Source organism: Gossypium raimondii, chromosome 11 (assembly GCF_025698545.1).
Source record: "Gossypium raimondii isolate GPD5lz chromosome 11, ASM2569854v1, whole genome shotgun sequence".
Classification (NCBI taxonomy): Eukaryota; Viridiplantae; Streptophyta; class Magnoliopsida; order Malvales; family Malvaceae; genus Gossypium; species Gossypium raimondii.
In genome coordinates, this window is record NC_068575.1 from 40,539,139 (window position 1) to 40,563,964 (window position 24,826).

Below are 24,826 nucleotides of genomic sequence, written 5' to 3' on the forward strand. Positions count from 1 at the left end.
TAAAACTTTAATGAAAATACTTGCTTTCAAGCTCTTAAAGTGCGGAAATTATTTTAATTTTCTACACTGAATTATGACAGATTAGTCGCCCCCTTCATGTTACATAAAGGGTTTTAAGCCTCTCTCACATTGGATCCAATTACGAGTACTTCCTGAGCTTTTTTTTACCCAGTACTCTGTAACATGATCTAACCCAATTCAATTTTTATATTTCCCAAAATAAACTTTAATATTTATATAAAAAAGTTTCTCACCCTTATTTTACCTTCAGTAAATTTTGACAATTTTACACCTAGTAAAATTTTGAGAAAATATGTTCAATATTTCACAACTCAACATGTTCACTATGACGAAATAGTTTATTGTTATTTTCGAGCTTCAAAAAAGTCTAAAAGTTAAACTCATTCTTCTTATCATTTTTTAAGTAATCCATATAGGAATGTAAATTTCCATTTCCATTTCTGGAAACCTATATTCGTTTCCAAATACTTCCATTTCTCCATTTGGAGAAAACCATAATCATTCCTGGATGTTTCTCATTTCTCTTTTTCTATTCATTTCATTCATTTCTATTCAAACGCACAATTCATTTCTACTTTCAATGAGCTAGCGAAGGGATCGATTGGACATATGTAATTGAGGATCAAATGATTTATAATTAAGTTTCATTTTTTTCCTATTAATTATAAACTCATTCATTTACAAAATCATTCTACTATAGTATTGTGAATGAGCTCTCACCAATGACATACCATTACAAAAGCAACTACTCAGTTCTAGTCCAATGACCTTATCATTAGTGTATTACCCTCATAAGATATCATTGATTCTTTAGGGTAATATTTGTTCTTCCAATATGATCCTATTTTATCTCATAGTAACCATTACATCTTCATTCATGAAAAGTCAATCACTATCAAATAGTGATCAACTCATCCATCACAAAAATGGATGACCTATGGCCACGTTTACTTTTAATCAACCATGTAATGCCAATGAGAGGATATAATTTGCCCATGTTTTGGGCTATGAATTCCATTATTGTGAATGACACTACATACTACAAAAGTCGTACACAAACGTACCATCGTTCGGTTCCTTATCTATTTGAACTCAAGCTTTTACTTAATTAAAGTGTATGAGTCACGCATACATAGTCCGCCATCCACTCAGGATTTAGGTATACTACACTATGAACGTCACAAGTGAATAAATTCATAAACGGTTTTAGGATTTATTCTGTTTGAGTCATGTCTGATATACTGTCAGTACAGTCAATCACATCTATGTCTATGTTTTGGGAGTTATCCACCCCGATGCCCAAGAAAAGGCATATCCCCAATTGGACTTGATAAATGACATATTAGTCTTTCAATCAGTTTGCTCATTTCTGATTAGAAAAAAGACATGTTTAGGTTCGTCTACTAATACAAGTTGTCTTTCTGTACTACGAACCGACCACATAATATCGCTTAGTATTAGTTAAACATTAGACAACCAATAAGCAAGATTTGCTTTCATTTTACTTTGCGTGCAAAAACCATGTGAGGAAAATATTCAAAGTATTAATATAATTCATGAATAATTTTATTAACTAATATATTCAAAAAAAATTACAACTGTACTTAAACGAAAATACTACACTTAGGACACCAGATCCAACAAGTATAGCATTAAACTAAACACTCTCCAACACACCGGCATGTCTTGATGAATGGAGCTTAGCTCGAAATTTCCTTATCTCTCAAACATGTCCTAGGGCTTCATCACCATATCACAAAATACAAAGGTAAGTACTTACAAACCTATGGCATACCAACTATATTAAATGGTTTTTAGAGATCACAAGGCCAAAATATCCTCAATTAAACTATTATTTTACATTCATTTTTTCACATAACTTTAGCTTATTTAATAATTAAATCAAATCATCTTAGTATTTTTTTTTTTCATGCTTGAGTCCTAATTTATGTTTTTCAGTCATTTTTATTATATTTTAGATACTTAAATAAAGTTACATGGTCTTGTAGGACAAATTAGGAGTTAAAGATGCATATTCGGCCGACATTGCTACCCATTAAAGGTAATCAGTAGCCCAACCTGACGGCCCACCCGAAAAATAGGAGGGTTCGGGTAAAAATATAGGCCCGAAATATGGGTTTGGGTAAAAAACGAGGCCCATTTAGAAAATGGGTCAGGCCTCAAGTAAAACTTTTTTGGCCCAGGCCTAGCTCAGCCCGGCCTGAATTATATATTAAATATTTTTATTTTTATTTTTAATGAAATATATTTTTTATTTTTAATCAAATATATTTTTTATAAACCTTGATGCTGTTTTGGTGTTGTTTTATTGTTCTTTTGCAACTATTTTATTTTGGTGCTACTTGCTTTGGTTACAACATAATTTATGTTGTTTGTTGTCGCTTTTAATATTATTTCGATGTTGTAAAACTTTTGTTTTATTATTAATTTGGTTATTATTTTAGTTATAATTTGTTTCAATTTTAATATAACCACTTTTTATTTCAATTTGTGTATTGTTTTAAGAATTGTTTTAGTCTCATTTTTTATTTATTTTTTGTTTTAATATTTGTTTTAAAATGTTTTATTTAATGAAATAAGCTAAAAAAATTTAATATGGGTCGGGCCGGGCCGGGCCGGGCTCGAGCTTAGCAATTTTCTTTCAGGCTAGGCTTGGACAAATTTTTAAGCCTATGTTTCGGAATGGGACGGGCTCGAGCCTAGAAAATAAGCCTAAAATTTTATCTGGGCCTAACCCGAACCTAGCCCGGCCCATGATCACCTCTACTACCCATGTTGCAACACCTAAATTGAAGTTTCGACTTTCTAATCTCGTTTTGCCAAAATTGAATTGTTGCAACACTATAAAAAACTAGCTAGTTTTGCCAAAATTGAAGTTTCAACTTTCTAATCTCGTCTCTAATCCTAAATTTCAATTTCAAACATCTCAAATATCATTTAATTTCAATTCTAAACCATTAACTTTACCTAAATGCATGGTTCTCAAATTTTTGAAAAAATCAAGCTTTCAAGAACTTGTAAAAGAGGGAAAATTACTTGGTTCTTAAAAATTTTGTAAGAACCAAAATTGAAGTGAATACCTTCTAATTGGATTATAATGAAGCAAAAATCACTTTTAAAACATAGGTTTACTCAAAATTTTGAAATTTTCCATTTTTGAATCCAAGCTGGGATTAAAAACATTAAATCTACATAAATCTCGATACAATCGTTTAAAACTCAAATTGAACTAGCAACACTCTTTATTTTATCCTAAAAAGTCATAAAATTACCTTAATTCATTGAAAACGACGATCTACAAATCTAATATGGGATTTGAACACAAGAAGAACAATGATGAAATTCAAGAAGAAAATGTGATTTTCTTTAGCAATTGGAGGTTATTTTGGTGTTTGGGAGGTTAATAAATCTAAAAGTATAGGTCAGTTTCAAAAGAAACTCTCTAATTTAGGTTTAGGGAAAATTTGAATGAGTTTTTAAGAAGGAAGAAGATGGTGGTAGACTCCAAGTAGAAGACTAATTTCCCAAAAATTGGGTAATTTTCCCTTTTGGTCACTCCCAGTTTCTCCTCTTTTCCAATTAAGTCCTAACTAAATTAAAACAAACTATTTTCAAATTAAGCGTCGTAATTAAGTTTCATTTTAGATTAATTAATAAAATAAAATTAGATTATATTATATTATTTTAACACTTTAATTAATTATTTATGACCCTAATTTCGTATCCAAATCAAACCTTCGATTTAATAATCTAATTCTACTAACCTGATTTTTGAGATGTGACATTCTCAGTTTGGTCTCTTAACTAAAAAAAGTTACAATTTTGTCATTAAACTAATCAAAAGTTTTCATTTATGTCACTAACCTGTTAAAATCGATGTTATATGGCTTTTTCTATTTGCACTGTTTGCACCAATCGAAAGCTCTTTTTCCCCCTTTTTTTTCTATAATTCATTTTTTTTTCATGAAACAACATTGGACATCATGAATTTATGAACCAAAATTTGAACGAATTGTTCTCTGATCTCCGACATTGATTGTCAGATCGACTTGGACCTAAGATATGTTCTTCTACTTGTGATAGGTGTTAGTCCACCGTATTGATATTGAATCATCGTTTGGAGCTTGCCGGCAAAACTTAAAAAAAAAGAAACTTAACAACCCAGTGGCTTGAATAAAAAGTTTTAAATAGTATAGTGAATTAATTGAAAATTTTCAAATAACTTAGTGGCCAAGTTGTAGCTTTTTTGAATTAAGTGACCAAAACAAAAACCTACCCATAGTTTAGTACTAATGGTATAGTTTATCATAACAAAAAATAAAGAGGAAGAGAGAGAGGAAGCACAAATCTCAAAGTAAAATTAACTCTAAGGGAGCGTTTGGTATGATGGAAAGTAATCACTTTCTTGAGAATTTAATCAATTGAAAAGTGATTCCGTTTGGTATGTCAAATTTATTTACTTTCCTTGGAATCTAACTTTCCTTAGAATCTAACTTTCCATTGGGAGTTACTCTCTCATGAACAATATGATTCTCATGTAGATTGAAAAGTTAAAAAAATATAAAGACAAAATTAACTTTATTTTATATTGGTTTAAAGTATTAGTCTATTAATAAATGTAAAAAGAAAAAAGAAAGGCTATTGGTTTAGAGTATTAGTCTTAGCTCAATTAGTATGTGAATTGTTGTCAATGCAAGAGGACATGGGTTCGAGTGCAGTGAAGCGCATTATCCTTCTATTTATGAGTTGGGGAGGGGCTATGGGTAGTTATAGGCGTTGAGTAAAAAAAAGCAGATATGATCAAACCCTATAATGAGATTGTTCAAAAAAAAAGTTATTTCCTTCTTTGTTTGTACTTTTATAAAATATCCAATGTGGTACATGAACCATTGATATGTATTTTATTGTGATACTTAATGTTAACACCGTTAGTGAATTGCTAAATAAACTAATAAAAATTTGACACAGAATTTTTTTCCAAATTATTAAGTCTATATGAATAATACAACATTATGTAAAATAAATAAAACAAAAATTAAATTAAAAATAACAAAACATATGGTTAATTAAAAGAAGTAAATATCAAACTTACATAAGCAATAACATCATCTTCTCCATATAAGTAAATGGTCATCTCTTCAAGGAATTTTTATTTGAAATAATATTTTAATTGGTTTTAAATAATATTTTTATTATCCCAGAAAGTACAACTATTTTCATGTAAGTTTAGTATTTTTTTATTAACCATATGTTTAGTTATTTAATTTTATTTAGTTTTTCATATAATATTATATTATATATGTGAAGTTGATGGTTTGGAAAAAATCTATGTACAATTCACTAACAGTACTATTAAGACTTGCATGTACCATAATAAAAAAATATATTGATAAGTCAAGTATTATATTGGACATTTTCAAAGTACAAATACCACATTGACATTTTATGAATGTATATGAAGGATAATAAAACACATATTGATAATCTAAGTATCACATTGAACATTTTCAATGTACAAGTATCACATTAGATATTTTATAAAAATATAGGTACTAAATGTGAAATTATCCCAAAATTTTAAGAAATTTTAAATGGGCAATTAACTCAAATTCCTATTCAAATTCTTCCTAAATATATGAGTTTTCAAAATTTCTTTCATTTAATACATGCGCTCCCCAAATAAAAAAAAACATTAAGTTTAAATGTAATTTTATTTAAATCAATATATATTTTTATGTTTATATTTATTTTACAAAACTAATGACATCCATATTGCATATTTTTATATTATTTATTTTTAATTATCACTATATTTTTTTATAATTATTTTTAACTTACAAAAATTACTAACCTAAATTTTTATTTAAAATATTTATCTAAATGAAATAATCACAAATACTAACATTTTGAAATGATGCATTTTAAAATACAAACATTTTGAAAGTCTTTATAATTTTAAAATTACTTATCGAAACAAATCCTAAAACCTTCATGAACCCAACTTCATGTGGTTGTATATGCTTTATGGAAGTTTCGTCTTATATGTTTAGAATGGTAAGATTTTGTTATGGATAATCTTTTGTTTAAAGTATGAGATATTTGTTGAATGGTTGATTTTTACATGTGAAAATTATTAATGAGTATTTTATATAATTGATCAATATTTTAAGAAATTTATTTAATTTCATTCATCTTATGTTTGTTAATATTTTTTTAAAAAATCAATAAATCTAAAAGAAATGGTACACTCATCCATGTAGTATTGATTATCTTATTTTTACATATACCAATAAATATGATAATTATTTTGTACATGGTCGGGAAAAGATCTCCCAAAAAGAATTTACAAAACCACCATATGTTTTTCTTCATTATTTTTATAAATATATATATATATATGAAAATAGTAAAATATTAAATCATGTCACGTATTAAAAGGTGAATCATGTGATCGGCCTTAAAATCTTGATTCAAACTTTCACTATGATGAAGAGTAGTGTAATATGCGTCAATTAGTCACTTCAAATTATAAATTTAACTTTATTTCAAAGGGAATTAATCAGGGAAAATTCTTTTAGTAATTTTAATTTTAATAGTTTATATCTTTATAATTTTAAAGAATTAAATTAAATTTTATAATTTTATTGAGGGTAAAGTGTAATTTTACTTTTACTAATTTAAAATTTTAAAATTTTTAAAAAGTCAAAACAATAATTTTTCATTTTAGAGAAGGTCGAATTCGCCTCTACAAGTAATACATTTTTCGTTACATTGCTAACTAAAAATATTGAAAATCAAATTCTTTTATCTCATAATTCTAAATTCAACTTTTCAGTAAAAATAAAATTCTTAAATGATAATTAAAAACTCACCATTAAAGATAAAATAGAGCTTTAACCGACATGTTTATGTTTGCTGGATGGTTTTAAAACGTAAATCATGTCCCATAACCCATGTGGGACAATAAATTTGACAGAATCTTCAACAACAGACTTAATTACACTACTTAAATAATGAATTTTTGCTTAATCAACCTTATTAATTTCACACCCCACCCAACCAAAAAAACAGTCTCCCTCTATATAATAATGTTAAGACTTGCGTAAGACCACCGAAGGTTATTGAAATAAAGGAGTTTTATATTTTTAAGTGAAAGTTTGGTTTAAATGTTTAAGATGAAAAATAACCTAAGACCGAGATGCCACAAATATATACAGCGTAGCGTTCACGTTGACAGACATCAATATGGTATTTCTTTCTTTCTTTCTTTTTCTTTTGGAATCTTGTTCAAACTTCAAATTTAAGGAAAATGGATTTAAGAAGCAAAGATCACAATGAACGCGATAGGACCATTGCATATGCATTCGTAGGGTTATGGACAAATTATGGTAAACTTGGGTTTTCTTTTGGTTGCCTTATTTGCGTACTGTAAGGTCTAATTAACATTATTAATGCCTAAAATGTTAATCCCTCCCTCTTACTCCTGAGAGGAAAGTTCCCTTTATTATTTGACCACTACTGAAAACAAGTAATTTTCTCAATTTTTGTCACTAATTAAAGAGGTATACTTTAATGGTTATGGCTACATCAATCAATACTAAAAAAATACATGTAACAAACAAAACCTTGAATTTCTTGAATATGGCATTCTTTAATATATGGTTTTTTAGGAAACTCCGTACTCTATCAACTTAACCTATTTTTTTCGAGTAGGCTGACTCTTCTCTCTCTTTGGTCAAATGAAATAGTGTTCCCGTTCAAAAACAAAACCCTCGTAATGTCTTAAAACTGAAATTTGGTAGTATGAAATTTCAAATTTGCTCTTTTAAAATAAAACTTGAAATTTTCTTTCGTGATAATTATTTTTTATTGCGTATTCCTTTTCACAATTTTATTATATTTCACAATTCTAATCTAAATCATATAATTAGACCTGTTCATGGGTCGAGCTACTCGCCCCGGCCTGAAGGCCCGCCCAAAATGTGGGAGGGTTTGGACAAAAAATTAGGCCCATTTAAAAAATGGGTCGGGCCTCGGGTAAGGCTTTTTTTGCCCAAGCCTGGCCCAACTTTGCTAAATGACAAAAAAAGTTTGTTCTTTTTTTTTTGTTTTTTAATGTTATTTTCTTGTTGTTTTCTCCCTATTTTGCTACCATTTTACTATTATGTTGCTACTATTTTATTGTTATTGTTTAGATATTGTATAAAAATTATTTTATTGTTAATTTTGTTATTATTTTAAAGGCATTTGTTAATTTTGTTATAATTTTAGAGGCATTTGTTTGTTAAGTTGCATTTATGTTAGTGTTATTTAAGTCTACATATATTTTTAAAATTTATTTTCAATTTGTTGGGAATTATTTATTTTGATGTTTTTAATATTTTTGATGTATTATATATATTTAAAAATAATATAAAAAATTAATACAGGCAGACTGGGTCAAGTCTGGGTTTTAGTATTTTTATCCAGGTCAAGCTTGGACAAAATTTTAGGCCCATTTTTTGGGTCGGGCCTAGCAAATGGGTCTGAATTTTTAATTGAGCCCAACCTGACCCGGCCCATGAATACCTCTACGTATAATTTCCCTTTATATATAATCTTCCATCATATTCTTAATTTCCCTTGCTTTTTCATCCTTTTCATTGATCTTCTTCCTATATACTTTTTAAAAAAATTATTTTAATATTTAATAATTTTATATATTATTTTATATTAAAATTTCAAACACATTCAACTTAAAATATTTTTAATATTTACGTCATACCATTATATATATAATATATATTATATAAATTACATAATATATAGAAATAAAATAAAAGTGTATATTACCAAAGTATAAACAAGTTTTTTTAAAAAGGCTTCAAGCATATCCGATATGTTAAATGAGTTTTTTTGCCTAAATATATTTTTCAAGCCTCGTACTTTTGTCAAAATCCTTTCATAGCTCAAGTGAATTTTCGAGCTTGAATGAGTAGCCTAACCCTTGAATAAGTTTGACTACAACTTATATATATGTATATACATTAAAACTTAAGTAACTTAAAATTACGTTATGAATAAGATCTTATAAATTATTTATGATTTAATTAAATTTCAAAATTAATTTGATTTACAAGTTAATAATCTTACACAAGATTATCAATTATAATATAAAAAATTATGCAATGAATCAAATAAACCTAATTAACCAATCATGAACAAATACCATATGCACAAATTGTGATAACTAAGGGTTCTGTTTTATGATTGAAACTTGAAATTAAAGAAGTCTTTTCTTTCAATATTTTTAACTATTGATCATATGCATACATAGTGATCATATAAATATATTTGATAATATGCAATGTTGTAAAAATCAAATCGGTGGTTGAACCACCATATCAACATTTTTCTATTCAATCGATTAAAGTGCCAATTCAATCATGAAAATTAAAATTTTCTAAATTTCTAGAAAATTAAAAAAATAGGAAAATCTAGAAAATAGGAAAAGTAAAATACAAATAAATAATAATAATAGAGACATAAACATTCATTTTATAAATTATAACGAGAAAATTAAAAACTTAAACTAGCTTTAACTCGATTCAACAAGTTCCTAATAGGTTTGATCGATTTTTTAGCAATTCAATTAATTTTTTTTACTACTTTTATGGTATCATATGAACCAATTGCACCATCGGTGGCTCAATCAGGTTCTAGCAACCATACTGATGTGAACATGTAACACCCCAAAATATATAGGGTTGGATAAAATAAGTAACTAAGAAACGACTTAGTCTTGATGGTTATGTAATTAGTGTACTCTTTAGAGATTCAAGGTTTTATCCATTTCTCTCTCATTTTCTTTCCTTTTTATTTTTAGCAACCTAGAATGAAAACCACATTAGAATATGTATAATTTAGAGTGAAAACTTAATAAGAGTGGGCAGCAACCCAATGATTAAGCATTCTCCTTACTCCATTGTTCTCCCAATTTTAATTCACGCCATTCTCTTGCATTTCCCTTTTATTCTCGGCAAAAGGGGTAAATTTCCTATCCAACCCCTTAAATTTTGAAAACCATAGGTATTTAGCCTTTTTTCCAATTACAATTGAACTATAAATTCCTTCTTCAAATTAGATTGAATTTTTGCTCTCCTTTTTCCCTATTTCTTCTCTCTTTTCATTCCCATATTCTTCTTTGCAAAATATTTTTATCATCACTGCTGAAATTTAATTTTAATTTCAAATCAAAGACTATTCCTGATTCCAACTCATTGCCCGATTGAATTCATAGTCGTTAATACAAACATTCATAATCCTTGCCAAGAATCGGTAAGTTCAATTCAATCCCAGTAATTACTTCTAAATTCTCATAGTATTTACATTTGGTGTTAATCTTTCATCCAAACTAATGAATCTTTTACGAATCTTGTCGAAATTCCCGATAATCTTGATAAATCTTGAAAATCATTAATAATTCTTGCGTAAATTTCATTTGAAGGACTCGATTTAGGTACCTCAGACCAGATCTAAGCGCGAGGAACAACGTTCGAGATCCCAGAGACAAGTGTATGTTCTTTTACAAGTGAACCAATGCAAAATCGTGCCCAATGATAGGGCCACACGAGTATGTGGGCCACCCATGTACTCCCTAATTCACGGGCATTCCAGCTTAATATTTTCGTGGCTCACGATCGGCATGCCTCTTAGCAGCTGTCGATAAAATAAAAGAGTGAACATTTGGATGCTCTTCCATAGATCCTAATGAATCCTAATAGTCAGAAACATTAGGATCGAAAAATATTGATTTGGGCCTCTTCTTACCGTCCTCATTCTCAATTGGGTTATCTTGCCTACTCTTTCTCCATTTAAATTTTTAAATATGTTTGATAATCATTTTAATTTTTTACTTAATGTAAAATTCTCAACAAAAAAATATTGAATAAGATAAGTAAGTAGATAGCTACTTATTACTTAATGTAGAAAAAGTTAAGTTTTTTTTTAAATAAAAGAAAATTTGAAAAATTAAAATAAGTTATTTTTTTTCAAAATTGAAATATTCAAATTATCTTATTTATTTTATTAAAACTATCCAGTTCAAACAGTAGGTTAATAAGACTAAAATTAAAAATGAATAATCTTTTAAAAATAAGTACTTACTTTTATCAAACAATAAAATTATATTCAGTACTTGTATACACTATTTACCAAATAATTTTTAATATAAATTTAGCACTTTTAAAGTTTAGTATTAAAAATTGAGTACATGAATTTTCAGCACTTAAAGTTTCAATTTATCAAACACATCCTAAGTTTATCTCCTTTGCCATCTCAAATAAAAGAAATAAGGAAAAGAAAAACACAAGTTAAAAGAAAATGAAAGAAAAATAATTAAATTGCTTAAAAGAAGAAAAAGAATATAGGGACTACTTGTACAATTTGACCTAATTTTTTAATTAAAATGATGATATAAACCATTAATGATTTTTAACAATTTAGTGACCTAAATATAACAAATCAATAATGTTAATGATCATATCATAACTTTTTAAATTCGATAACTAAAACATAAGTTAAACCATACATAAATAACTGAGTTTATAATTTATCTTAATAAACAATGAAAAATAAGGTAGGATACTTTTTATGTAAAAGGTATCTTCTCAAAAAATCACCTTTTATGGTTGAAAAAGTGCAAAAAACATAAAAAACATTTTGATCGTTCATTAAAAGAACTATCGATACAAAGTCATAGACAAATGCAACTCGCTGAATTATGTAAAAAAAAATAATTTTTAAAACTTAAAAATGCATATTTAATTAAATAATAGGTTCATTGTAGAGTTATTCATGGGTTGGGCCGGACCATAACAAAATTTTAAGCCCAATTGCTAGGTCTGGGCTCAGCCCAGTCCGAAAAATGGGCATAAATTTTTGCCCAAGTCTGACTCGGATAAAAATATTAAAACTCGAGCTCGACCCGGCCAGTATTAATTTTATTTTTTATATAAAAAATTTTAAAAATACAATACATACGCTAAAAATATTAAAATAAACATTTCTCAACAAATTGAAAATAAATTAAAAAAGTCTTTATACTAAAATAGTAGCAAAATTAACAATAAAACAAGTATTATACAATATTCAAACATTAACAACAAAATAGTAGTAATATAATAGTGAAATGATAGCAAAACAGTGGCAAAAAATGGGAAAACAATAGTAAAACAGGGGAAAATAGTAGCAAAAATAGTAGGTTTTTTTTTAAAAAAAAAAATTCAGGGCGTCCTAGGCCAGAAAAATTTTACATGAGGCCCAATCTATTTTCTAAACGAACTTTATTTTTTTGCTCAATCTCATTTTTCGAGCCTATATTTTTATCTAAACTCTCTCATTTTTCGTGCAGGCCGGACAACTCTAGTTCATTGATTTCTCACCATAAAATATGTTTAAACATAACTTTTTTTCAAAATTAGTTAATGAAGTTTTAGTTGTATTAGTAAATGTTAATATTTTAAACTTGCAGTGTTTAAGTTTGAATTTTAGTGTACACATTTATGTATGTGTGAGTTTTAATCTAATTTTTTATCCAAATTCACACATATATTTTTTGAACATAGATTCACATATATGTTGATTAATTAATCCATAGCATATGAAAGTTTAATTTTAAAAGTAATTATACAAAATATTTATTGCATTGTAATTCTTTTGTATATTGCATGGTGTGAATCTAATTGTAGTTGTAATTACAAATTGTTAATTTCCTTCTAAAACCTTCCTCAAAATTAGAGAATAGGAAATTGATCTCATTTATACTAAAAATTGAAAAATAAGGTATGCCAATTTAAGAAGTCGGGAGTAAAATTATTTTAGGCTAAAATTGTTAGTTATTATCACCCTAGAAATTTGCCATTGATTTTGAATTTGTGATTAATTTAGTAATGGTGGTTTTGTTTGTTACAATGTCAATTGAAATTTGTGAGGATGGAGGACAGGGGCCCTAATTCAAGCGAATGATGCTCAAGTGTTTGGTGGCCGAGACTTACACGCCTTTTTCCGATCAATAATTTAATTATGGCCGCAAACGGCACGCAGCCGCTACTAAAATTTTGAGCTTTTCAATCGTCTCCCACTTTACATGAAAATAAATTACCAGCAAACATTCTCATCAATGTTCAATATGCTTTTAAGTTGCATAAATGTATTATGCATTTCTTCGATCATATTTTATTTTATTTATTTATAAAATAAAATAAACTTAATTTTGTATACTAGATTAAAGAGTAAATATTTTTGTTAAAAATTCACCAATTTCTACTATTAAAAATTGGCCTATGTATGTCAACATGAGATAAATGTAGTATGTCACGTGTAACTATTTGGTCATTCGATCAACCATACTGATTTATAACAATAAAATGGATGAATTTATTTAATAAAAATAGTCCGTTTGCTCTTTTATCTAAAATATAAAGATAAATTTATTCACTTTTAAGTAAAAAAACTAAAATATGATTTGACTTTTAGTACTTGAATCTCCATATTATTTTTAGGATAAGAGGGCACCTAAAATGGGAAAAATTCATGAACTCTTTATTATTTATAAAATTTAAATTAGTAAAGAGTCAATATATACTTTAATCCTCAAAATGATAAAATTTTAATCTAATACTTTAAAATTATAAAATATAAATTAATATAATAATAAAACTATGTTTTTACTTTACAAAAATAATTTCTAACTTGGCACGTGAAGTTGTATGGAGCCTCACCAAAGTTTTGAATCAAAAAATCTTAAGGTATAATATTTCCCCCAATCCCTATACTCTTTAAAATTTAAAATTTATCCAATTTGTTTGATACAGTGTCCAACACCATAACACGTGCCAAATAGATTATAGTATCATAAATTGAGATGTAGAAATCAAAGTCAAACAAGAGGTGGATTCCTTGAAGCATTTATTTCCCATAAATGTTAATCTCATTATTTTACACTACTACATTGGAACACCCCTTCATTTTCCATTATCTTCTACTTATCTTATGAAGAGTATTTTATTTAATTTGACATTTTATGAAAGTTAAACAAATTTGTTCCAAGTGAAGTAATAATGTCATAATTTGAGTCTTCACTAAAAATAGAAAATCATAGGCACAATTTTTAACTATTATAATAAGTGTATTACTCTAAGCTATAAAGAAAATTGAGAAATTAAAAAAAAAAGTTTTGGTTTTAACTCAAAAGCTTTACAGATTTATTTGATTCTTTGAAAGTAGTACCTACGATTATATTCAATCGTTAAGTTTCAAAATTGTGCACACAAAAGTATTGAATTATAATAAACTATTTAAATAATTTATTCAAAATGATTCAAAAACTATAATAAATCGATTTTATAATTTGAAATTTGAATCAAATTCTTTTAAAATATAATTCTTATTATTATTCATACTTCAAATTTTTAAATTGAAAAATATTATGTGCCTTAAATCTGTAACCATTGAACTAAAATTTAATAAACCGAAAAATTAATCATGAATGAAATGAAATCTTGGTGGTATAAGATGAATGTGATGCATGGTTTGATGAATACAATTTCTATATTTGTTTTATCCACCAAAATTGTCGCTGGGTTAAATTTGGTTTGAGATTTGAGTAATTAGTTCAGCAATGACTTCCTTCCTTCCACTTGACACGCCGTACGCTTTTAGATTCGTGAAATAGGGCCAGGGCCGCCTTCTCCTTGACTAGCTCTATGGTGTTTTTGCACAAACTAATATACATAGCTGTACCAATCATAAACAGCAAAAATATATGATTTTAGATTAATTTAGAAAACAAAGGCTTCTATATATGTTTCCCTTTCGTGTCATAGTTTTCCACGAGGCAAAAGAGAAAAATAGAAGGCTCAACTTTGCTCCCCTATTTACCTCACAAGGATTTTGCCTCCTCCTCTTTGGCTACTTCTTCTTCCTTTCTTTGGTTTTAGCCCCCTTCTTGGCATTGTTTTAATAGCAGCTGAGAAAACAAAGGCAAATACAAGATGGATAGTTCCAATGAAGCCTCCTCTTTTTCTTCGGCTTTGTGAATATATATATACACACTTTAATCTCTTGTTTTCATTTTTACTTTCTGGGGTTGCTTCACCTTCTGCCAAACACATCAATGGCTGAATACGTCTGTTTGTTTCACAAGGTATCCTTTATTTTTTCACTTCATTTTGCTGTCCGGGTTCTTTTCTTTGGTGGGTTTGTACTTGGTTTTCTTTTGTAACGCTTAAAAATGACTCAAATTTCTGTTGAATGGCCCTGGATTGTGTCGAAAGATGCTAAAGCTCAAATTTTTCGAGAAAAAGTATTTTGATTTTCCTTGATTCCCTGTTCAAACATTTTCCTTTTACTAAGTTAATAGTTCCGTCTTTGTAAACAATATATTGCTGGGTTTGAAGGATAATTTGTGTTTGCATGTTTGGATCTGGGTTTTTCTCTTCACTTGTTCTTGAACCAGCATTGTATTATTTTTTTGTTTCTGTTTTAGGACTCTGATAAAACTATTAAAATGGGTTTTAAGTTTTAACTTTCTCTTCTATTTCCCTTTTTCTTTTCCAGAGGGCACCTTTACTTTTTTTTAGCTTGCCTAGTTACACCAGTTTGAAATATATCTCAGAACAATTCCCCTTTACTTTGCTACTAAAAGTGTTTGCTTGTATGTCAAAGTCTTAATATTTTTTCTCCTTTTCTATGCAGGATACTGTAATTGTAAAGTCTCCCAGGAAATCTCCAGTGTTCTTAAGGACAATAGTTTTATTGTTTGGTATTGTGTGTGGTATTTATATCTGTACAGTCTGTTTAAGGCAGATAAATACAGTTAGCAAGATCAAAACTCAGAACCTCCAAGTCATTGAGAGTCCATCTCCAGATAGTAACATTCTTGCACAATTAGAAGCTCGAATTCCTACCTTGCATTACCCTAAACCTCAAACTTTTAGCAGGTAAACATGTATACTTCCATTTTGAGTTTTCTTTTTTTTTCTCTTCTTTTTAATTAAATTATCTTAAGATTTTGCTATTCATACTTTGGTAGGGGTGAATGCATACAAAATCCGGTACGATTCTTTGCCATATTGTCGATGCAAAGGTCAGGAAGCGGATGGTTTGAGACTTTGCTAAATAGTCATATTAATATAAGCTCAAATGGGGAGATATTCTGTGCAATGGATAGGAGGAAAAACATTTCAACAATTATGCAGACTTTAGATAGAGTTTACAAGTTAGATTGGTTCAATAGTGCTTCCAAGAATGAGTGCTCTGCTGCTGTTGGCTTCAAGTGGATGTTGAATCAGGTAAGTAAATGTAGTTGAATTTTCAAACAAATTTTACCATTACAAAATTACAATTATATATATTTGTGTTCCTATGTGATCTGATACCTTTTTCTTATACATAAAAAAGAGAAAAAAAATGTTTGACAAGATCCCTTCCGAAAAGAAAATGAATTTGCGAGGCTTTGGTCAGGAGACCTCTAACTGTCATTGAATCAAGTTGGGAATTTCTGGGTAAATGTTAAAGACTTCAGATTTGCTTGCTTGTATGTTTTATCTGTAGTGTACTTACTTTTAGATATATGATTAACCATAGAAGAAGTCATGCGAAAGAGGCTGAGTTTAAGATGGTTACTATTCTATATGATGGATGGAAATTATTTGAATCCCAGGGGTTGCTTTATGGTCTATTTGCTAACTGCTAGATTTATTTTTATGCAGGGATTGATAGAGTACCATAAAGAAATAGTAGAATACTTCAATTATCGGGGAGTTTCTGTCGTATTTCTCTTCCGAAGAAATTTGCTTCGAAGAATGGTTTCATTGCTTGCAAATTCACATGACCGTTATGCTAAGCTATTAAATGGAACCCACAAGTCTCATGTTCATTCGCAGGAAGAGGTATTTGTCTCTATACCTATCCCACCACAGACACACTCTTTTGCCCTTTTTTCCTTTTGTCTTTCATTGTTGGAGAATCTTGAAATTATTGCTAGTCACTTAATGTAGGCGGCTGCTCTTTCAAGTTACAAGCCGATAATCAACTCTACATCATTAATAAGTGATCTGAGAGAAGTGGAGATGGATGCTGTCAAGGCTTTGGAATACTTCAACAGCACCCGTCACATGGTTGTGTACTATGAGGATCTTATCACAAACAATACGGTAAGGATAGTAACAAGTTTTCGTAAAATATTTACCATACTTCCAGACTGCTAAACAGCTTTTTAGTAAATGTCCTAGTATACACGCCTTAAGTCCTAAATGATTTGCTATCCCCTTATGCAATGCCATCTTTCTTAACTTATTTTTTCTAGATTCTTTTATGTTAATGCCATTTCTAAGTAAGCATTATTCTCTAACTTGTACCTCTGCTTTGTGTCATTGTTTCCCATGCTTGTCCCAGAAACTAAATGATGTTCAAGAATTTCTAGGTCTTCCGCGGAAGGAATTGACTAGTCGACAGGTTAAAATACACAAAGGTCTATTATCTGATTTTGTGAAGAACTGGGATGATGTGATAAAGACGTTAAATGGGACACAATACGAGCGTTTCCTCCAAGCTGACTATTAAGAACAACTCTGGCACTCTAACGTAAAAAATGGCATGGATACCACATTCTGTTGACTTTTCTTTCTTTACTGTAAGCTGACCGGATATTCACCCGAATTGAAATTTTTGGCTGCCGTGAAAAGCATGATGATGACCACCCTGCCAGCAACCCTCAGGTGATCAATACTGCGGTGAACCATGTAACGTTTCTTTTCTCAAATTCTATAGATCATATAGACAGCATGTATACATCAGCTAATGAAAATTTGGGTGAACCAATTGTTCATCCTTAATAATGGTTTCATCTCTTTATTTCCATCAATGTTTGCCTTTTTTGTTTTACTTTATGGTTCTCCCTTGCCGTGCTACGCACAAAAAGACCGTTAAGAGGCAGTGATCAAGGTTAAAACCAAACTAGAGCCTAGTCTATGAACCAACTTGGCCTTTTTTGGGTGTATCAATACGTAGTTGGTCCGAGCTTATGCAATGCAAGGGCATCTTATATGTTTTAATGATAGACTGCAAGTAAGAATATTAGATATTTGTTTCAATCAATGTAAGCTGTGCACTGAATCAAAAATATTTTTATTGATAATCAAATATATATATTTGACTGTTTAGGGGTATTTGTTGGAATTAATCCTATAATCAATTCAAATAAATTATCTTCAATTCTTAGATATTGGTAACAAAAATGTATTTTGCAGTGAGATTAACATGAAATAGATCAAATATATAAAAAGAAGTAATAATTATGGTGATCGGATTTCAGTTGCATATATCCACAAAATGATGAGCTTTTGCTCTTTCTTATTTCCAAAGATAAAAATCTTCCATGTTTTTGAAACTCAATTGATAAGCTTTTTAACACCAAGGAACCTATTCAACAGCCAAGCAATCATTTCAGCTCCAGTCTCAAAAGTCCAATTTTAGGCCCATGTACATGATTGATTTAGTTTTCTTTAAGAATCAAATTTATGCAATTAGCGCCAAAACTTAACTTATTCATTCAAGATTTTATCACGAAAAAATTTTGAGAAGAAAAGTTGAAGATCCAAAACGATAAATTTTGGAGTTCAATACAAAACGATGATGAATTAGAATAGACCAACTTTATTCCTGAACATGCACATGAGAAAGATATTAACAAGTTTAGGTGTTACAATTCAAGAACATGTTATAATCAGTTGACTTGCACTTTATTATATATGAGCTCAATATTATATTTATTAAGCTTTATTATTTATTTATTCTAAATTTTGGAGTTTTTTAAGAGTTTTATATCAACAAAAAAATTAGTTTAAAATTACTTCTTATTTAGATTAATTAGAGTTTAAGTATGCTTAAGAGTTTTATTTGGATTTATTTAGCTAACCTATATAAAGGCCTTTCCATTGTACACAATTCATTAATTCATTCACCAACATTCTCTATTGAGTTAATAAAATTCTCTGAGTTTTTCTCTTCAATAGTTTCTCTTTGAGTTTTCTTTTAGAAGAGTTTTAACAATCTCTTTAGATTGTGGGGATCATCTTCAAGCTTTTTCTTGCGAAGTTTTATTTTTTTGGAAGGGAAATTAGAATTGTTTGAAGGGGGTTGTAGATTCATTTGATTTCCAAGGCTTCTTAGGACTTCTACATGCTACTTTCCATAGTTTCCATCTATCTTGTTTCGTTTCTTTGTTGTTTTGTTCTTATTTAATTGTTTCTGATCTTTAATTTGGATTCTTTGTTCTTTTTTCTATCTTTTATTACTTGTTTTAATTGCTGCCCTTTTTACTTATTAGATCTGACTTGGATTTGTGTGCCTTTCAGGTTGTGTCAAACTTTAGGTTCTCCTTCATTCTTCTAAAGCCATAGGCCAAATTCGCGACTTGGAAAAACTTACGATCTTGTTCCGCACGAAGTCCTTATCATTTGATATCAGTTTCTTAGGCGTTTTGAGTGTTCTTTGTGTTTTTATAAATTTCTTTCCAACAAAACAATCTCAAAACAGTTTTTTACCTAGAAATTTTTTGAAAAAAAATATTTTCCAGTGGGTAAACATTTTCCAAATGATCTGAAATTTTATATATTGATTTTAGGCACTCTCTTGAAATATAAAAAAAATATTTTCCATAAAAAAATGATTGAAAAAGAGAAAAAAATTTAAAAATATTCTATGAGTTGAATTTCATGCCAAAACTTTTCATATCAGATCTACAGTTTTTAAGGAGACTCCAGTTTAAATTTTGTGATTTTTGGAAATCGGGAATACTTCGAATGAAGTTTATCAAGTTGCTCTGTAATTTTTCGGTTTTCAACGATTTTCATTAACTTTTAGCTTTAGTTTTTCAATTTTTTTTTTTACTTTTTAGTGTTATTTTATGCATTCTAACACTTTATTGTTTCTTGTGTTAGTAGGTTAAAGAATGTTACACATTCTTTTTCTTTTTTGTGTTCTTTGGTGTCTAGCCAATTTTGGACTCCTAGTGCTATTATGTTTGCTTTGCTAGTTAGATTCTTACACATTTTGATTAGTTGATATAAGCACTTTTAAAAGACTCACAACATTAATTCTTACTCCATTGAGAATTTGATTTTTAATTTTTGAGTACACAACAGTGAGATTTGCTTTTTTCTTCTTCTTTTTTTTTTTCTTTTTGAGCATTTTGTTCTTTCCAGGCTTTCACAATGACTTATGATACTTGTAGTAGCAAAGGGAGTGATTATAGTAGTGAAAAACCATTGTTTACCATAAAAAAACCTTTTGGTTTTGCGACGAATGATAAATTCAATACTATGATCGAAAAGTTGCAAACGGGTCAAGAGATTTGAGATGCTCAAGATCAACAACAAGACACTGTTCTAGACACAATCAACAAAATTTAAATTGTCTAAGTATCCAAATTGAGCGTTGGAATCGTAATTAATGAGATAAGGTTGACCAATCTCGTCTTCATGCAATTAATATTAGACATGCACCTTGCACGAATGATGAGACTTTGGTAAATAATTACCATTGACAACCTTCTTTAGCTAAAACAAAGTTCTCTATTCCACAATTTCGTGGAAAGAATGATTTTGAGGCTTATTGTGATGGGAAAGTTGGACATAAACTAATATGCCAATCTAAGAAAAAATGATCAAATGAAAGGAAGAATATGATTGAGTTATTTCCTATCGTGCAATGTTATTGGTGTGGTTCAAATTAATTATAAGAGTTTTTGATACCGAATTAATATCCAACCAGAGAAGAAAGTAAGTATGACTTTGTGCTTTTTGTTGAATCTTCTTACTCAAGTGGAAAAGAGATTTGTGATAACAAACTTTGTGAATCGAAAAAAATTGATAGTGAGAATTTTTTCCTCGAATCTATGGATTTAGATGAAATGGAAATGTTATGTTCTCCTACTAAGATGTATTGTACTGAATTGAATATTCATAATACTTGTGAGGGGGATATGGTAAGTGAAGAAAAATCATGTGAAAAGATCGAGAGAAAAGAGACATTGAGTGATAAAAGTGTACTTGATGATCCACTTTTGGTGAGTGAAAATACATAGGAGGTAAAATTAGAGAGTTCTCAAGTGGGAAAAGAATATTAAAAGTAAGAAAATATCCATGCAAAAGTGAGGAATGATTATGTTTTAACTAACCATAACTTGAATTTAATTAGTGATGTTTCTTTGTTACAAGATTTTAAGGATCCATTGACAGACTTCCAATCACATTACTTTACCATTGATAGACGAGTTTACTTATGGGAGAGAGGTAAGTTGAACGTGATAATTCTCCACGAGTGCTACAAGGTAATGAAATATTAGACATTGGATTAAGAAGACATACCTTGAATGTTTTTGATAAGTATGTTACTGATTTTATTTTCAAAATATTTCCTTACGACATACATTCTTATTGGTTAATGTAACACCCGAAACCTGACCTAGACATCCAGACCAAGTGCAAAGAATTACATTATCAATTTTAAAGTCTCACTGTTATAACACAATAACATCAAACCATTCATAACATAATATCCGCCACAATGGTTAATTAAGTATGAAATTTTTCAAAACATCATATTATCATAAAATACCGAGAACCCTAATAGTAGTTATTAAACGAAAGGTAAAAGGTTGACTGAGCTCCAGTAGCGCCGACCCGTTCAAGTTTCAGAACCACCTGTAATGCAATCAGAAAATAAATGAGTTGTGAACTCGGTGCATAAAAGAGGTTCATTCAAGAGAAATACAATTGAAAGACAATTCTCGAATCCCAAGATTCGATTAAACAACAGAAGTCATTCCAGTTCAGATACACATACAGAAGCAGAAGCAGTTTCAATTTCATTTACAGAACAGATCAATTTCATATGCAGGTTTCCTACTCCCAACCTCTACACACCATCTTCGGTCATCCCAACACACCATTAAGGGCATTCCATGCCCATCCAACCCTACACACCTTAGAGTGTCTGTCTGACACGTTTACAGAGTTGCAACTTAGCTATTAAATCAGAAAGTGACAAAGTGCCAGATTTAGAGTTACCCACATTGTGGCTTAGCCACTAGTTCGGAGTAGAGTACTTCATTCTTCACAATATCCCAACCCATACATATGCAGTGTACAAATATTCATAATTACAGAGTACAGCTTAATATCAGAAATAGCTATCACAGTACACATATAGTTATGCTATACATATGTCAATCATAGAGTATCAGAGAGCCCTCATACTATTTAATTCAGATTATTCATACATTGAGGTGGTCAAGATCAGTGTCGGCCACACACACAGCCTCAGAATAATAAGATTTGGACCTGATTTATATGCCATACGGCCTGGACACACGCCCGTATCCTTACCCGTGTGCCTCACACGGCCTAGACACATGTCTATGTCCTCTGGTCGTGAAGTTCCAAAACATAAACAGTGAGTTACACGGCCTGGACACACTCATGTGTCATTGCCTGTGTGCCTCACACAGCCTGGGCACACCCCATATCCTTGGCCGTGTGGTCCTAAGTCACAAACAGAGAGTTACACAGCTTAGACACATGCCCGTGTCCTTACCCATGTGAACTCCGTACTAACAATACCCCACACGGCTTGCGCACACACCCATGTGCCTTTCTCGTGTGGCCCCAAAATGATGAACAGTGAGTTACACGGCCTGACACGCGGTCGAGTCCCTGGCCGTGTAGCGTCGACAGCCATATTTTTCGGTGATCAAAATTCTTATAAAAAGAGGTTTTTGGTACGCACCTAAAGTCGTTTCGATGCCGAAACGACGTAAGAGTATTCCCGAACCTAATATGACTATCCAAGAATCAATTACACTATCATTCTAAATTTAGTGCTAAGATCGACATATCGTCAAAATCACGTCGTAGGTTTTGACAAAACCCTAACTCAATTTCGCACACTTACCTTGCACGTAACAGCAAAAACCAGACTAATGCAACGAAAGAGCGTCTCTCTTGAGATCCTCGCCTAAAAAGTAGCCAATTGAGAGTTTAAACATCACATTCAAGTAAAACGAGTTACAACCCCATTTCGACAGAAATAACGATAATAAGATGAAACTTGTAACAAAGGAAAGAAATAACGACTGAACTTACATAGGACTCGTACAATTGACTTGAAAAGCAATGAAAAAGTTCCCTATTAGTGCAAAATCAAGTATTGAAGCAAGCAAAAAATAAAAAAATAAAAAGAAAATGAGAAATAAAGAACAAAGAAAAGAACGAAAAAGAAAAAGGAGAACGATAGAATTAGTCAGAAGGATTTAAGTTAACCACTAACCAGCCTTCTGACGTTTAACAAAACTATTTCTCTATCTCATATTCCGGGATTTGAACTTGGTACTAGACAGAATACTGAGAGATGCTTAACTAGTGAACCATCAGGCTTATTCTTAACATAAACCTATTTTGAATCGAATTTAACTATATAGTACATGGATAGGGATTGTTCCAAAATGATAAAACTTTTAACGATGTAACTCGAACTCCAAACCTTAAACACAATAAAAACACACAGAACCACAGATATAGAAATTTAATTAATACAGATTCTCATAATCAAAATCTCAAAAATTTGGGGCGTTACAACTCTCCCCCTAAAAGAAATTTCGGCTTCGAAATTTACCTGACTAAAATAGATACGGATATTGTTTCTGAATTGAATCTTCAAGTCCCCAAGTGACTTCCTCAGTCCCATGATTTCGTCACAAAACCTTAACCAGAGGAACATTCTTCTTCCTCAGTATCTTAACATCGCGATCTATGATTTGAATGGGTTCCTCTTCGATAGTTAAACCCGGTCGCAACTCGATCTCGTCGGCAGGAATAATGTGCGACGGATCAGATCGGTCACCATCTCAACATTGAGACATGAAGCACATCATGAATCTGTTCTAACTCCGGCGATATTTCTAGCTGATATGTAATAGGTCCGTAGTGCTTCAAAACACGGTAAGGTCTAATGAACCTCGGGCCCAACTTGTAATTGCATCCAAATCGGAGAACCATTTTCCACGGTGATACCTTTAGAAACACCTGATCACTTACAGAAAACTCGATATCTTTTCTTTTTAAATCAGCCTAAGATTTTTGTCGATCAGAGGCGACTTTCAGACGATCACAAATCAATTTCACTATTTTATCAGTTTTAGAAACTAGCTCGGGACCCAAAACTCAGCGTTCACTTAATTCTATACAACATAGAGGAGTACGACTCCTACAACCATACAAGGCCTTGTAGGGTACCATCTGAATACATGACTGGAAACTGTTGTTATATACAAACTCAGCCAACGACTGATAATTCTCCCAACTACCTCGAAAATCTATTATACAACCCTGAAACATATCCTCTAGAATTTGAATGACTCGCGCAGATTATCCGTCGATCTGAGGGTGATACGCAATACTAAAATTAAGTCGGGTGCCTAAAGCCTCATGAAGTTTCTTTCAGAACCAAGACGTGAATCGCAAAACCCTATCAAAGATTATTGAGACTAAAATCCCGTACAACCTCAAAATTTCAATAATATACAGCTTGACTAACTTCGGCAGGGAGTAATCTGTTCTGATAGGAATGAAGTGAGTGGATATGGTCAATTGATCAACGATGACCCAAACTGAATCTTTTTTAGTGAGGGGTTAAAGGCGGTCACTAACAAAATCCATTTTTACTCGCTCTCACTTCTACTGGG

General features: G+C 30.3%; 1 protein-coding gene across 1 annotated transcript; it reads left to right on the forward strand.

Annotated features, from left to right (window-relative positions):
* The first annotated feature begins 14,899 nt into the window (after positions 1 to 14,899).
* LOC105803897 (uncharacterized) lies at positions 14,900 to 17,972 on the forward strand. Its single transcript, XM_012636323.2, has 6 exons — positions 14,900 to 15,226; positions 15,778 to 16,022; positions 16,115 to 16,373; positions 16,794 to 16,973; positions 17,082 to 17,237; positions 17,479 to 17,972. Exons 1-6 carry the CDS (start codon positions 15,197 to 15,199, stop codon positions 17,644 to 17,646), a joined length of 1,038 nt encoding a protein of 345 aa, XP_012491777.1. The 5' UTR covers positions 14,900 to 15,196; the 3' UTR covers positions 17,647 to 17,972.
* The last annotated feature ends 6,854 nt before the right edge of the window (positions 17,973 to 24,826 follow it).

Coding starts and splice junctions, on each gene's coding strand:
- LOC105803897 (XM_012636323.2), top strand. CDS start 15,197: ATGGCTGAATACGTCTGTTTGTTTCACAAG. Junction 16,023..16,114: donor AAACCTCAAACTTTTAGCAG/GTAAACATGTAT, acceptor ATACTTTGGTAG/GGGTGAATGCATACAAAATC. Junction 16,974..17,081: donor ATGTTCATTCGCAGGAAGAG/GTATTTGTCTCT, acceptor CACTTAATGTAG/GCGGCTGCTCTTTCAAGTTA.